The following is a 14068-nucleotide window of genomic DNA, read 5'->3' as shown; positions in this document are numbered from 1 at the left end:
TGAGGATTTGAAAATACACATTAACCCATTTTGTGCGGGAACCCCTTTTGGTGTTAGCATTATGTCATGCTTTAGCTATTGAAAAATAGCAGACCTACAAGCTCGTAGCGCGCCACCGAGTGGCGCGCTATGAGCTTGTAGGTCTGCTATTTTTGAAAAATCGAAGAACGACTGACATAGAAACATAGCTTTTTCAGAAAACTGTCAGGATGTAGAAGACATTTTTAGAATCTGATCTCAGGTCAAAATGGGTTAACATGAATCCAACATACACTGATGATAGTGCTGTCAAACTAGTCTGAGAAGCTTTTTATGAAATATATGAAAAAAGTGGAACCTTAAACACAATTTAAACAATCAGCTAGGGCTGACAAACGTTGGAGACCCCTGGTATATGGGATATCAAAAAGTAATGTGACTTTCATTGTCACATGACCCCCAAGATCACGTGTAACTCATTTGAAGGAGATTGGTCCAAAAATAATTGGTCAAAAAAATAATATAATTATTTTATGTTTCTGCAACAAACAGTTCAACCCATAGGGGGCCCCACAAATGCAAAGGGTTTAAAGGGGGAAAACCACCCATTTTCAACATTTTACTATGTCATTAATATACCTTAGAGCTGTTGTGTGGAAATAATACAAAAAAGTCCCCCCATTCTGTGTTTCCTAGAACTGTAATTATGAAAAAAATCATTAACATGGTGAAACACATCTTGATGATGTCATCAAGATGTGTTTCACCATGTTAATGATTTTTTTCAGACCTCTAGTTCTAGCAAACACAGAATGGGGGAACTTTTTTTTATTATTTCCACACAACAGCTCTAAGGTACATTAATGACATAGTAAAATGTTGAAAATGAGTGGAATGCCCCTTTAAGTGAAATCGCCTTTGGCGCCTTTTATCGATTTGACATATTTATTGAGTATGTGCCACGATCACTCTGGGAGTATTGAGGCAAACCTTTTGCGGATATAAATAAAAGCCATGCAATGATAGGATCAATACCTACACTGTGGTTGCCTTTGAAGCAACCGTACCAATACTCGTAGTTTACAGCATAGCCCATTTTTGACTGATGTCGATTTAAAAAAAAGGCTTCTAAATCCTAATAGTTTTCTGAAAAACCCATCACCTTAACCCATGTCTAACCAATGACTAGTCTAAACTAAGTATGCACCCCACCCATGTTTCTATGTCAGTTGTGCTCAACCTTTTTCAGGTCAAGGACCCCCAGAATTATCTCTATTGGGCCACGGACCCCCATCTCAAAATATGTTGTTCCAGGGACCTCCTCAGAAGCAAAGAGTTAAAAATGTTCGCTCTGAAAGAATATATATTCCAAACTTGCGCCACATTTTCGCGATTTTTCAAAAATAGCAGACCTACAAGCTCGTAGCGCAGCACTCGGTGCCGCGCTATGAGCTTGTAGATCTGCTATTTTTCAATAGCTAAAGTATAGCATAATGCTTAAAACACCAACAGGTATTCAGAATGGAATAGTAAGTAATGCCAGAGACATGGTGTTGTCACTTGCTAGTGCGGTTTATAGTGAGGTAGACAGAGAATGGACATTTGGCTAGAGGGGGGGGGGGGGGTCTCTGTAGAGACTGGAGGTACGTTGCAGCCGGACGCCACTGACAGCACAATCTATCATCTTTAATTACAGCAGCGTGACACCCTGACACTGCCTAGTGTCCCCTCATCTCTCTCTCTATCCATCTCTACACACAAGCAACAATTACAGCCATCAGGCCATAACCCCTCTCTGTCATTGTGTCCTCTTCTGTCCCCTCCTGTCCCCCATCCCCATGTTGTCCTGTCCCCCAGGCATAGACAAGGACACCAGTAGTCTGGCATGGATATATATGGAGGGCTGGGTAAAGGAGATTAGTGGTTGGGAGTTGGGACTGGAGCACTGATTGTGGAGATCAGGATAAATGTCCTGTATACGTATACAGTGGTCTCTCTCTCTCATAGAGAAAACACAGGAATATTAATCCATTTTTGGGCGGGAACCCCTTTTGGTGTTTTAAGCATTATGTTATACTTTAGCTATTGAAAAATAGCAGATCTACAAGCTCATAGCGCGCCACCGAGTGGCGCGCTACGAGCTTGTAGGTCTGCTATTTTTGAAAAATCGTGAAAATGTGGCACAAATCTTTGAATATATATTTCAGAGCGAACATTTTTAACTAAAATATTTGCTTCTGGGGGGGTCCCTGGAAATACATATTTTGAGATTGGGGTCCGTGGCCCAATAGAGACAATTCTGGGGGTCCTTGACATGAAAAAGGTTGAGCACCACTGACATAGAAACATGTGTTTTTCAGAAAAAAATTAAGAATTAGAAGCCTTTTTTTATCGACCTTAGTCCAAAATGGGTTAAGTCCCATAACAATGACTGGGCCCACTTTGTATTTCAAAGTGCTGCTTCATGCTGCTGCCGCTGGGCTGAAGGAGGTGTGAGAGGCAGCAGGTGCAGTCCTGCATCCCGGCAGGGAGACAAAGGCAGCAGCGCAGAGAGCAGACCACCCTCATTATAACACTTTAAACTTCCTCTGCTTAACCCATTTAGGCCTGGCGTCGAAATTAAAAGAACGTCTTCTAAATCCTGACAGTTTTCTGAAATACCTACAGTATGTTTCTAGGCCTATATCACTCAATATATCATGTCTAGGACTCCAAAAATTATATGTAATTGGCCGCCGACCCCCCATCTCAAAATATGTTGTTCCAGGGGCACCCCCAGAAGCAAAGATTTGAGTTAAAAATCGGTCGCTCTGAAAGAATAATCCAAGGTTTGTGCCGCATTTTCAAAAATAACAGACCTACAAGCTCGTAGTATCAGCTTGTAGATCTGCTATTTTTCAATAGCTAAAGTGTAACATAATGCTTAAAACACCAGAAGGGGTTCCCGCCTAGAATGGGTTAATCTAATTCTTAATCCTACAGCTCTAATGTGATTATTTTCAACATATCTGTCACACAAGCTCCAATAGATAAACCGTCTGATTAATTAACAACAAAAGTGCCCCCCCCCCCCCCCCCCCCCACCCCTTCTTCTCTTTCTTTACAACCTTATTTCTTTCCTGTGAAGCTCGAGGATGGGTGTGAAATTAATTTTTTGGTCTAATTTGAAAATGAACGTTCTCCTCCGTTTCTCTGCTCTGCTGTGGCACAATTTAAATTGCTGCAGTAATGGGGGGTCAGCGAGGAGTCAATATTATTTCTTTTTGTCTCGTCTGGAGGGACCAGAGGTGAGAAAAGCTCATCATGAGGAGCGAGAGAGGTGCAGTAGAGGGAGAGAGAGAGGGGGGGGGGTGGGGGTGGGGAGAGAGGAGGGGGGGGGAACAAGGGGTTGGTTCTGACGGGGGGAGGCAGAAAGGCAGGTAAATTAACCCATTTTGGGCTGAGGTCGATAAAAAAAGGCTTCTAAATCCTAACATTTTTCTGAAAAACCTATGTTTCTATGTGAGTGGTGCTCAACCTTTTTCACAATTATCTCTATTGGGCCACGGACCCCCCCCCCCATCTCAAAATATGTAGTTCCAGGCAGGGACCCCCCAGAAGCAAATATTTTCGTTAAAAATGTTGGCTCTGAAATATATATTCAATGATTTGCGCCACATTTTAAACCATTTTTCAAAAATAGCAGACCTACAAGCTCGTAGCGCGCCACTCGGTGGCGCGCTATGAGCTTGTAGATCTGCTATTTTTCAATAGCTAAATTATAACATAATGTTTAAAACACCAAAAAGGGTTCCGGGCCCCAAAATGGGTTAAATGGTTTCTACTCTGACTGGATGGAGAACGAGGTGCACGGGGGAACCGTTGCAATATGAGGGCGTTGCATGGCGGCGGCCTCCTCTTCCTCACCTGACGCTGTTGGCGTTGCTCTTCTTCTCCTGCTCCTCACGACGCGACGCAGCTGCTCCTCGGCCATGGACATCTCCTCCTCCATGTTGGTGATCTCCTCCTTGGCCCGGCGACGGTTTTCCTGGAGAAACAACGAACAATACTTTTAGTTTTTTTTGATTTTCTGAACTAAAATAAGGATGGTGGCAGTGTTGTTTTCGTCGACTAAAACTAAGACGACTACCTTTTTCCACTGAAGAAAACTAAATGGAAACTAAATGAAAACTGTGCTATGATGACTAAAACTAAGACTAAATATACTGACAATTTCGTCAACAAATAAAAACTAGACTAAAAATGTTAGGAAGGGACTAGTGGACAAGAGATCCAGTATAAGTCATTTTACACTTGGTTGCATGCTGAAGCTAGCAAGCTCACAAGCTCACAACGCGTTGCGACGCGTTGTGAGCTTGTAGATCGGCTATTTTCAGCAAGTGTAAAAACACCTTACGACGGCATCAATGCCCACCAAAATACATTTTAGTCGACTAAATCAACTGTAGATTTAGTCGACTAAAATCTCATGACATTTAGTCAACTAAAACTAGACTAACACTAACACATTCCAGGTGACTAAAATGTGACTAAAACTAAATGAAAACTATTCAAAAGACTGACTAAAACTAAAATCAAAACTTGCTGCCAAAAACAACACTGGATGGTGGCGAGTCCAATCCAGCAGTGTGTCATCTGCTTCAAATAACTTTGACATTGTCAACCAACTTTATTCAAATGGTCAACCAGGTGTGGAGTAGAGTAGGGAGACCAACATGCGCGGTGTGGCTCTAGAAGCCTAGTCTCCAATGTCTTGTGCACAACAAGTACCAGCACGTATTTTTTGAGTGGTGCAACCACTCCAAGGAACAGCAATGTCTGTGTTAACCTACGTATGTGACTATGTATGTGACTATGTTACTATGAGTACCAGTAGGGGCAAAAGTGGCGCTGTTGTGCCAGAAACAGAGAGAGAGAGATAGTGCTGCACTGTTGCCTGCTAATGTGAGAGAGAGAGAGAGAGAGAGAGAGAGATAGAGAGAGGGGTAGGGGGAGAGGGGAGTTGCATCACTCAGTTCACATTTTGTGATTTTTATATTTAGCATATCCTTATAAAATCAAGTATGGCCTTGTATCATGAGTAGAGTGTGGCACTAAATGCAAATTTATACTTCACCGGATTTTTAGCGGCGTTTCTCCTTCGGTTTTCCGAAAAACGCGGCCGGTGTGCAACCACCTTAATATATTAGCGCCCCTCACTTCACACGGGTGTGATTTTTAGCTTGTAGATCTGCTCTATTTGGTAACCGACACGGTGTCATACTATGCAGTATTAAATGAGCTAAGCTGGCAGCATACTGAAAGTCACATTGTGAAAACAGTAGTAATGATGTTGTCCTACTGTACCTGTCTGCTCTAAAACAGTAGTAATGATGTTACTGTACCTGTCTGCTCTAAAACAGTAGTAATGATGTTACTGTACCTGTCTGCTCTAAAACAGTAGTAATGATGTTACTGTACCCGTCTGCTCTAAAACAGTAGTAATGATGTTGTCCTACTGTACCTGTCTGCTCTAAAACAGTAGTAATGATGTTGTCCTACTGTACCTGTCTGCTCTAAAACAGTAGTAATGATGTTGTCCTACTGTACCCGTCTGCTCTAAAACAGTAGTAATGATGTTGTCCTACTGTACCTGTCTGCTCTAAAACAGTAGTAATGATGTTACTGTACCTGTCTGCTCTAAAACAGTAGTAATGATGTTGTCCTACTGTACCTGTCTGCTCTAAAACAGTAGTAATGATGTTGTCCTACTGTACCTGTACTGTAACAGTAGTAATGATGTTGTCCTACTGTACCTGTCTGCTCTAAAACAGTAGTAATGATGTTGTCCTACTGTACCCGTCTGCTCTAAAACAGTAGTAATGATGTTGTCCTACTGTACCCGTCTGCTCTAAAACAGTAGTAATGATGTTGTCCTACTGTACCTGTCTGCTCTAAAACAGTAGTAATGATGTTGTCCTACTGTACCTGTCTGCTCTAAAACAGTAGTAATGATGTTGTCCTACTGTACCTGTCTGCTCTAAAACAGTAGTAATGATGTTGTCCTACTGTACCTGTCTGCTCTAAAACAGTAGTAATGATGTTGTCCTACTGTACCTGTCTGCTCTAAAACAGTAGTAATGATGTTGTCCTACTGTACCCGTCTGCTCTAAAACAGTAGTAATGATGTTGTCCTACTGTACCTGTCTGCTCTAAAACAGTAGTAATGATGTTGTCCTACTGTACCTGTCTGCTCTAAAACAGTAGTAATGATGTTGTCCTACTGTACCTGTCTGCTCTAAAACAGTAGTAATGATGTTGTCCTACTGTACCTGTCTGCTCTAAAACAGTAGTAATGATGTTGTCCTACTGTACCTGTCTGCTCTAAAACAGTAGTAATGATGTTGTCCTACTGTACCTGTCTGCTCTAAAACAGTAGTAATGATGTTGTCCTACTGTACCTGTCTGCTCTAAAACAGTAGTAATGATGTTGTCCTACTGTACCTGTCTGCTCTAAAACAGTAGTAATGATGTCCTGTCTGCTCTAAAACAGTAGTAATGATGTTGTCCTACTGTACCTGTCTGCTCTAAAACAGTAGTAATGATGTTACTGTACCTGTCTGCTCTAAAACAGTAGTAATGATGTTACTGTACCTGTCTGCTCTAAAACAGTAGTAATGATGTTACTGTACCCGTCTGCTCTAAAACAGTAGTAATGATGTTGTCCTACTGTACCTGTCTGCTCTAAAACAGTAGTAATGATGTTGTCCTACTGTACCCGTCTGCTCTAAAACAGTAGTAATGATGTTGTCCTACTGTACCTGTCTGCTCTAAAACAGTAGTAATGATGTTGTCCTACTGTACCTGTCTGCTCTAAAACAGTAGTAATGATGTTGTCCTACTGTACCTGTCTGCTCTAAAACAGTAGTAATGATGTTACTGTACCTGTCTGCTCTAAAACAGTAGTAATGATGTTACTGTACCTGTCTGCTCTAAAACAGTAGTAATGATGTTGTCCTACTGTACCTGTCTGCTCTAAAACAGTAGTAATGATGTTACTGTACCCGTCTGCTCTAAAACAGTAGTAATGATGTTACTGTACCTGTCTGCTCTAAAACAGTAGTAATGATGTTGTCCTACTGTACCTGTCTGCTCTAAAACAGTAGTAATGATGTTACTGTACCTGTCTGCTCTAAAACAGTAGTAATGATGTTACTGTACCTGTCTGCTCTAAAACAGTAGTAATGATGTTGTCCTACTGTACCCGTCTGCTCTAAAACAGTAGTAATGATGTTGTCCTACTGTACCTGTCTGCTCTAAAACAGTAGTAATGATGTTGTCCTACTGTACCTGTCTGCTCTAAAACAGTAGTAATGATGTTGTCCTACTGTACCCGTCTGCTCTAAAACAGTAGTAATGATGTTGTCCTACTGTACCCGTCTGCTCTAAAACAGTAGTAATGATGTTGTCCTACTGTACCTGTCTGCTCTAAAACAGTAGTAATGATGTTGTCCTACTGTACCTGTCTGCTCTAAAACAGTAGTAATGATGTTGTCCTACTGTACCTGTCTGCTCTAAAACAGTAGTAATGATGTTGTCCTACTGTACCTGTCTGCTCTAAAACAGTAGTAATGATGTTGTCCTACTGTACCTGTCTGCTCTAAAACAGTAGTAATGATGTTGTCCTACTGTACCTGTCTGCTCTAAAACAGTAGTAATGATGTTACTGTACCTGTCTGCTCTTCCCCGCGTGTTTAATGCTGTAGAACATGGGCCCCAGCTCTGCCAGCCACTCTCCGTCCACCGCTGTCACACACTGCATGTACTCCTACAAGAACAAACACTAATGAACAATGCAGTACACACCGAAACACTGCCATGGTCTCATAAGAACAGACACTGCCATGGTCTCATAAGAACAGACACTGCCATGGTCTCATAAGAACAGACACTGCCATGGTCTCATAAGAACAGACACTGCCGTGGTCTCATAAGAACAGACACTGCCATGGTCTCATAAGAACAGACACTGCCATGGTCTCATAAGAACAGACACTGCCATGGTCTCATAAGAACAGACACTGCCATGGTCTCATAAGAACAAACACTGCCATGGTCTCATAAGAACAGACACTGCCATGGTCTCATAAGAACAGACACTGCCGTGGTCTCATAAGAACACACACTGCCATGGTCTCATAAGAACAAACACTGCCATGGTCTCATAAGAACAGATACTGGTGAGAAGATATTTATCACATGCACATAGCGGAAGGCTTTCAGACGTTACCTTGGTGGTCATGACCAGCTCATGGTAGGTGATGTAGTCTGGCGTGTAGCCCATGCCAAACAGGGAGCTGGTGGGGTGGAGATGGCACGGCATGCCTGTTCTGACGTTCACATACTCACCGATGCCCTGGAAACACACACACACGTAAATAAACGATGTCAATGTGAGCATGGGTTTCCCCAGTACTAGGCCAACGTTTCTCTGCACCTTTCCTAGGCAGTTGCCTGAGGAGGGTCGAAAGACCGAAACGTTGCACTTTGACATTAACACTTAGACCGCTATCATTTATTGAAAAATTAGGATCTAATTCACGCCAGCATTTTTTTAATTTGAGCTCTTATTTTGAAAAGCCGCCATTTCCGGTCCACAACCGGTAGTCCTAAGTTAGGAGTTTTCACACAGCTGGATGGGCCTTGTTTACATGTGAATCCAGGCCGGAGCTCCAGAGAGCTCTAGATTGTCAGCTCTGTGCCGTCAAAGAAACGCTGTTTTGACCCAAAATGCCATCTGGGACAAGGAATAGGAGTTACAGGCGATTGAAAGAAATGGATAGAATGGATGCTTATGGCGACGATGATCTAAGATGGGCGATCCAGCGCTGCGCTAACAACACAGCTAGCTAACCGGCTAACGTGAGTAGCATTTTGGCTCGAGCAATCGAACGCGCTATAAAAGCTCAATTGCCGAAGGCCGTCGGCAATGGCATTAAGCGTCACTATCAAAATTAAGCTTCAATTGACTTTAATCGTCGGCAATGGCGCGGAGGGTGTTAAATAAAAAGCTCTTGAACCAGCAAGTGTCTCCCTCCTTCTAATAACAACCTAAAACATGAACCTTGGTTGAATAAAAACAAAGTTGTCCTTTAAGCTCTCTGTTATTCGCTATGTCAAGTTAAGTCACCTTTATTTATATAGCACTTTTAAAAACAACAGATGTTGACCCAAAGTGCTTTCCATTTAAAAAGGACGTAAAAAAAGACCTAATAAAAACAGAAAAACAAAAAAGAGAGTGGCTGCCCCACACAGAAGGTTGCGAATATTTTAATTGTCTCCTCCAGGCTGAAGGCCGGAAGGAGACTACGTTTTCTCCCCTGTCCGTCCGTCCGTCCGTCCGTAACTAATCTTTTTTAAACCCTGATTTCGATGATAGTTCTGCTGCATCTAGAAAATAAGTATGCAGACGTGAGGTTAGCCACAACATCACAGACATCAACCAATGCTGTTCAAGTACCTTGAGCTTGGCAGCCTGGTGGAAGTAAGCGGCACAGATGCACTTCCTGATGATGTCCCAGTCGGAGCCACAGGAGATCAGATTCATCCTCTGTTGCACCATAATGTCCTTCAGCTGGGAGCGAACCTCGCGCACCTGCACCAACACACCATATACAAGCAAGGATGTGTGTCAGCATGCATGCATTAGTCCCATCTGGACAAGAGGCTTCACCAATAAGGTGAGTGCCCGCCAAATTAACCCATTTTGGGCGGGATCCCCTTTTGGTGTTAGCATTATGTTATGCTTTAGCTATTGAAAAATAGCAGATCTACAAGCACTCTGTGCCGCGCTACGAGCTTGTAGGTCTGCTATTTTTGAAAAATCGAAGAACGACTGACATAGAAACATAGCTTTTTCAGAAAACTGTCATTTTCAAACAGACATTTTTAGAATCTGATCTCAGGTCAAAATGGTTTAAGGTAGGTTATACGAGACCTTGCGCATGGCCTTGGTGTGGATGAAGTGCTCATTGCACCAGACGCTGGAGTAGTTGTTGTTCTTCCACTGCATGTAGACGTTGAGGTAGGTGAGGTGGTCGCTCTCAGGGACCGCAAACTTCTCCCTGACCTGGTCGCTCTCCTCCTCACGACCCTGTGGGAGCAGATGGACTTCACTTTACACACGGTTTATTTTCATACCAACTGCCTGGTAATTAATGTAATATGTGTTTGTGTTTTTTCGTTCTCGCTGAACTGCATAATTCTTTCATGAGTCTAGTAACAAAAATTCAAGTGAAGTCACAAAATTTGAAACACTAAAGCACATAAAAAACATGCATAGAAACAGCAGCTCATCTTAAAGGGCCACTACGCCCCTTTTGCAACCAGATCTTATTTTAATGAGGTTTGTGAGACAAGAAATGTGGGTAATATGTGTTTTTAGATATTTTAGTATTTCAAAGTGTCATGGACACTGGGCTCACTTCCTCCTCGACCACATGTTGTCTCAGTAACACAGCCCTCTCCCTCTCCAGAAGGTGGGGTGAGTGCAGCAAAGCATTATGGTCATTGTAGTCTGGACCACATGTTGTCTCGGTAACACAGCCCTCTCCCTCTCCAGAAGGTGGGGTGAGTGCGGCAAAGCATTATGGTCATTGTAGTCTGGACCACATGTTGTCTCAGTAACACAGCCCTCTCCCTCTCCAGAAGGTGGGGTGAGTGCGGCAAAGCATTATGGTATAATTGCAGTAATCAAGCAGTGAGACCATGACGTTACTTTGAAATACTAAAATATCTAAAAACACATATTAACCCCCAGGAAAGTGTTTGTCTCCCAAACATCATTAAAATAAGATCTGGTTGCAAAAGGGGTGAAGTGGCCCTTTAAGTGTCAGTCCTGACACTGAATCTGATCCAGAGGGAAATGCCGTCATTCCTTAACCACTTGAACCCTGGCGTTCGTTTAAAGGTATATTCAGTGATTTCACTTAATTCAAATATCACTTCTTTTTTTGTTTTGTTGTGATAATCATCCCTACTATAGAGTGTGCTGACCATATAAGGAGTTCCTCCCTGTCCCCAGTGAGCCCCTGGGGTAAAAAAAACCCTAGTTTCAGTTTTGGTGGCAAAGCCTTCATCCAATCAGGATGAGAGGGGCCTTCCTCCAATCATGATCGAGTGGGGGCGGGCCTTCGTGCACATGCTGTTGGCCTGTTGCACTTCCCCCCCCACTGTAGAGCGTGTGCATGTGCACATTTTGTTACCAGGGCGGACCGGGTGGTTTACCAAATCACTGAATGCTCCTTTAATAGGAATGTACAGTAGGCAATCATTCAACGAAAACAGCCCATCTACATTGCACCGCAATGCAATGTGTTGTGAGCTTATAGATAAGCTATTTCCGGCTACAATATTTGGTATAGAAGGAGGGGACCAAGTATGGGACCTTGGGGGAACGCGGTCAACAAAGTTGTGTTTAACCCATTCTGGGCGGGAACCCCTTTTGGTGTTAGCATTATGTTATGCTTTAGCTATTGAAAAATAGCAGATCTACAAGCTCATAGCGCGCCACCGAGTGGCGCGCTACGAGCTTGTAGGTCTGCTATTTTTGAAAAAATGTTATAATGTGGCGCAAATCATTGAATATATATTTCAGAGCAAACATTTTTAACTAAAATATTTGCTTCTGGGGCGTCCCTGGAACTACATATTTTGAGGGGGTCCGTGGCCCAATAGAGATAATTCTGGGGGTCCTTGACATGAAAAAGGTTGAGCACCACTGACATAGAAACATGGGTTTTTCAGAAAAATGCCACCGAGTGGCGCGCTACGAGCTTGTAGGTCTGCTATTTTTGAAAATCACACCCGTGTGAACTGAGTGGTGCAACTCCCCTCTCCCCCTACCCCTCTCTCTCTCTCTCTCTCTCTCTCTCTCTCTCTCTCTCTCATTAGCAGGCAACAGTGCAGCACTATCTATCTCTCTCTTTTTCTGGCACAACAGCGCCACTTTTGCCCCTACTGGTACTCATAGTCACATAGGTTAACACAGAGTCACATAGGTTAAAATAATCGACCTCAGTCCAAAATGGGTTAAGACAGAAGACACTGTGTCAATGACCGGCACCTTGGGCCTGTAGAAGATGGCCGGCACCGACAGCATGGAGACGATGATGAGGATGTCGGCGCTGCAGCCCATGTCACACGACACGATCAGCATCTTGGACAGAGCCGGGTCCAGGGGGAACTCCACCATCAGGCGACCAGTCGGTGTCAGAGCACCTAAACGGGAACACAAGGTTACACACATACAATTTAGGCATTTAGCAGACGCTCTTAATCCAGAGCGATTTACATTAAGCAAGAACAAAAAAAGCATGGGAATACATCACATATATAAAAATGCATTTATCATGAAACATGCGTAAGCTAAGAACGTAACTAGAACATATCTATATAATGACACTATACATATAAACTATACATATATACTATACTATGCTGTACATATGTACTATGAAGTGCTATGACTACATACAATGCAATGAATGTGCTGTCTACATGACATGCTATAAGTCTGTTTCAAATGCTATCTAAGTATAAAAAGTGCTATCTAAGGGGGTAGGGTAAGTGCTATGGGCCATGATGGAGTCTGAAAAGGTGGGTTTTCAAACTACGGCGGAAGATTGGAACGGGAAGTGCATTCCACAGTTTTGGGGCCAGAAGGGAGAAGAGTTTGGGACGTGTGGAGCGTTGTCCCGGCGTTTTTAGTGAGGGTACTTCCAGCTTCCCTGCGTTGGCTGATCTGAGTGCGCGCAAGGGTTTGTAGGGTTCAATCATGCTTGCAAGACATACACACACACACACAAACAGAGAGAGAACGAACAAGTCTAAAAGAAATATGAAGGAAGAGCATCCTTGGGGCGAGTAGCTTCCTGACCACAGGGAGCTGCTGGCATGGAGGAGGAGATGGAATAAACGTTTGTCTGTCACTGTGACAGACAAGGGACAAACTGCTGACAGTGGAGGATACTTTGATTATCTAAACCGAGGGGGCGAACATGGCTGAAAAACTTCTGTTCTGATGTTAATGATTAGATGAAAGAGTGTAAGAGGCTTATGAAGTGTGGGTGTGTGGTGTGTGTGTGTGTGGGGGGGGGGGGGGGGGGTGTGGGGGGGTGTGTGTGTGGGGGGTGTGTGTGTGTGGGGGGTGAGAGCAGAGAGGCAGAGCAGGGCCAGGTAAGCTTTAATCAGACATAATCTGCTGTTAACACACCATACAGGGTACCGTCAAAAAGTCCCCCCCCCCTCCCATCCACCCCCCAAATCCCTAAATCCCAGCGAATCGGGCTAAGATGAGACAGGAGATGAGACCCCACCAGTCAAATCAAACACAGGATCAGGTACTAGGCAATTACTCCAGCGACTAAGCCCCCCAGCTCCATCCCTCTGTATCATCAGAGCAGGAAACCCCCCACAGAGGCTACCGCCTGCAGTATATGTGGCGTCAGCATCTCTATGCATCATCAAAAATAAAAAATAAAACTAATCAAAAACATGAGCGTGTCACATCTTAATCCTAAAAGATGCCAAGTTTATTCCTAGGTTTCCCTGTGTGTGTGTGTGTGTGTGTGTGTGTGTGTGTGCACTGTATGTGTGTGTACATATCATATATATTCTGTAAAATAAGGACCAGCACCTGGGCCGGTCCAGGCACTTAGGCTGGTAATCCAGCCTGACAGCGTGTGGCGGGTTCGAGTCCCGATCCCGACGACCTTTGCTGCGTATCTTCCCTACACCCCCCCCCCCCCCCCCCCCCCCCCCCCCCGTCTCTCCCCGTTCCCTGTCAACTTGCTGTGATCTATCAATAAAGTCGAAAAGCCCCAAAAAAGCCCCAAAAATGAAAATGTGCCTGAAATCTTTGAATATATATTGTTACAGAGCGAGTTTTTAACTCAAATCTTTGCTACTGGGAGGGTCCCTGGAACAACATATTTTCAGATGGGGGGGTGGGCGGCCAATGTCATATATATTTGGGGGTCCTTGACATGAATACGTTTGAGAACCACTGACATGGAAACATAGGGTTTTTCAGAAAACTGTCATGATTTAG

The 14068-nt window shown here is 43.5% G+C and overlaps 1 protein-coding gene across 1 annotated transcript in view; it reads right to left on the bottom strand.

The window, feature by feature from the left end:
• dhx38 (DEAH (Asp-Glu-Ala-His) box polypeptide 38) overlaps positions 1 to 14068 on the bottom strand; it is a 41352-nt gene that overhangs the window by 5344 nt on the left and 21940 nt on the right. Inside the window, 7 exon segments of the mRNA XM_079497344.1 lie at positions 3886 to 3931; positions 3934 to 4006; positions 7691 to 7786; positions 8249 to 8374; positions 9479 to 9613; positions 9956 to 10111; positions 12083 to 12237. Coding sequence (XP_079353470.1) covers positions 3886 to 3931; positions 3934 to 4006; positions 7691 to 7786; positions 8249 to 8374; positions 9479 to 9613; positions 9956 to 10111; positions 12083 to 12237 — 787 coding nt within the window.

Source organism: Electrona antarctica (genome assembly GCF_951216825.1).
Source record: "Electrona antarctica genome assembly, chromosome: 3".
NCBI classification, from domain to species: Eukaryota; Metazoa; Chordata; class Actinopteri; order Myctophiformes; family Myctophidae; genus Electrona; species Electrona antarctica.
This window is presented reverse-complemented; position numbering and strand designations above follow the sequence as displayed.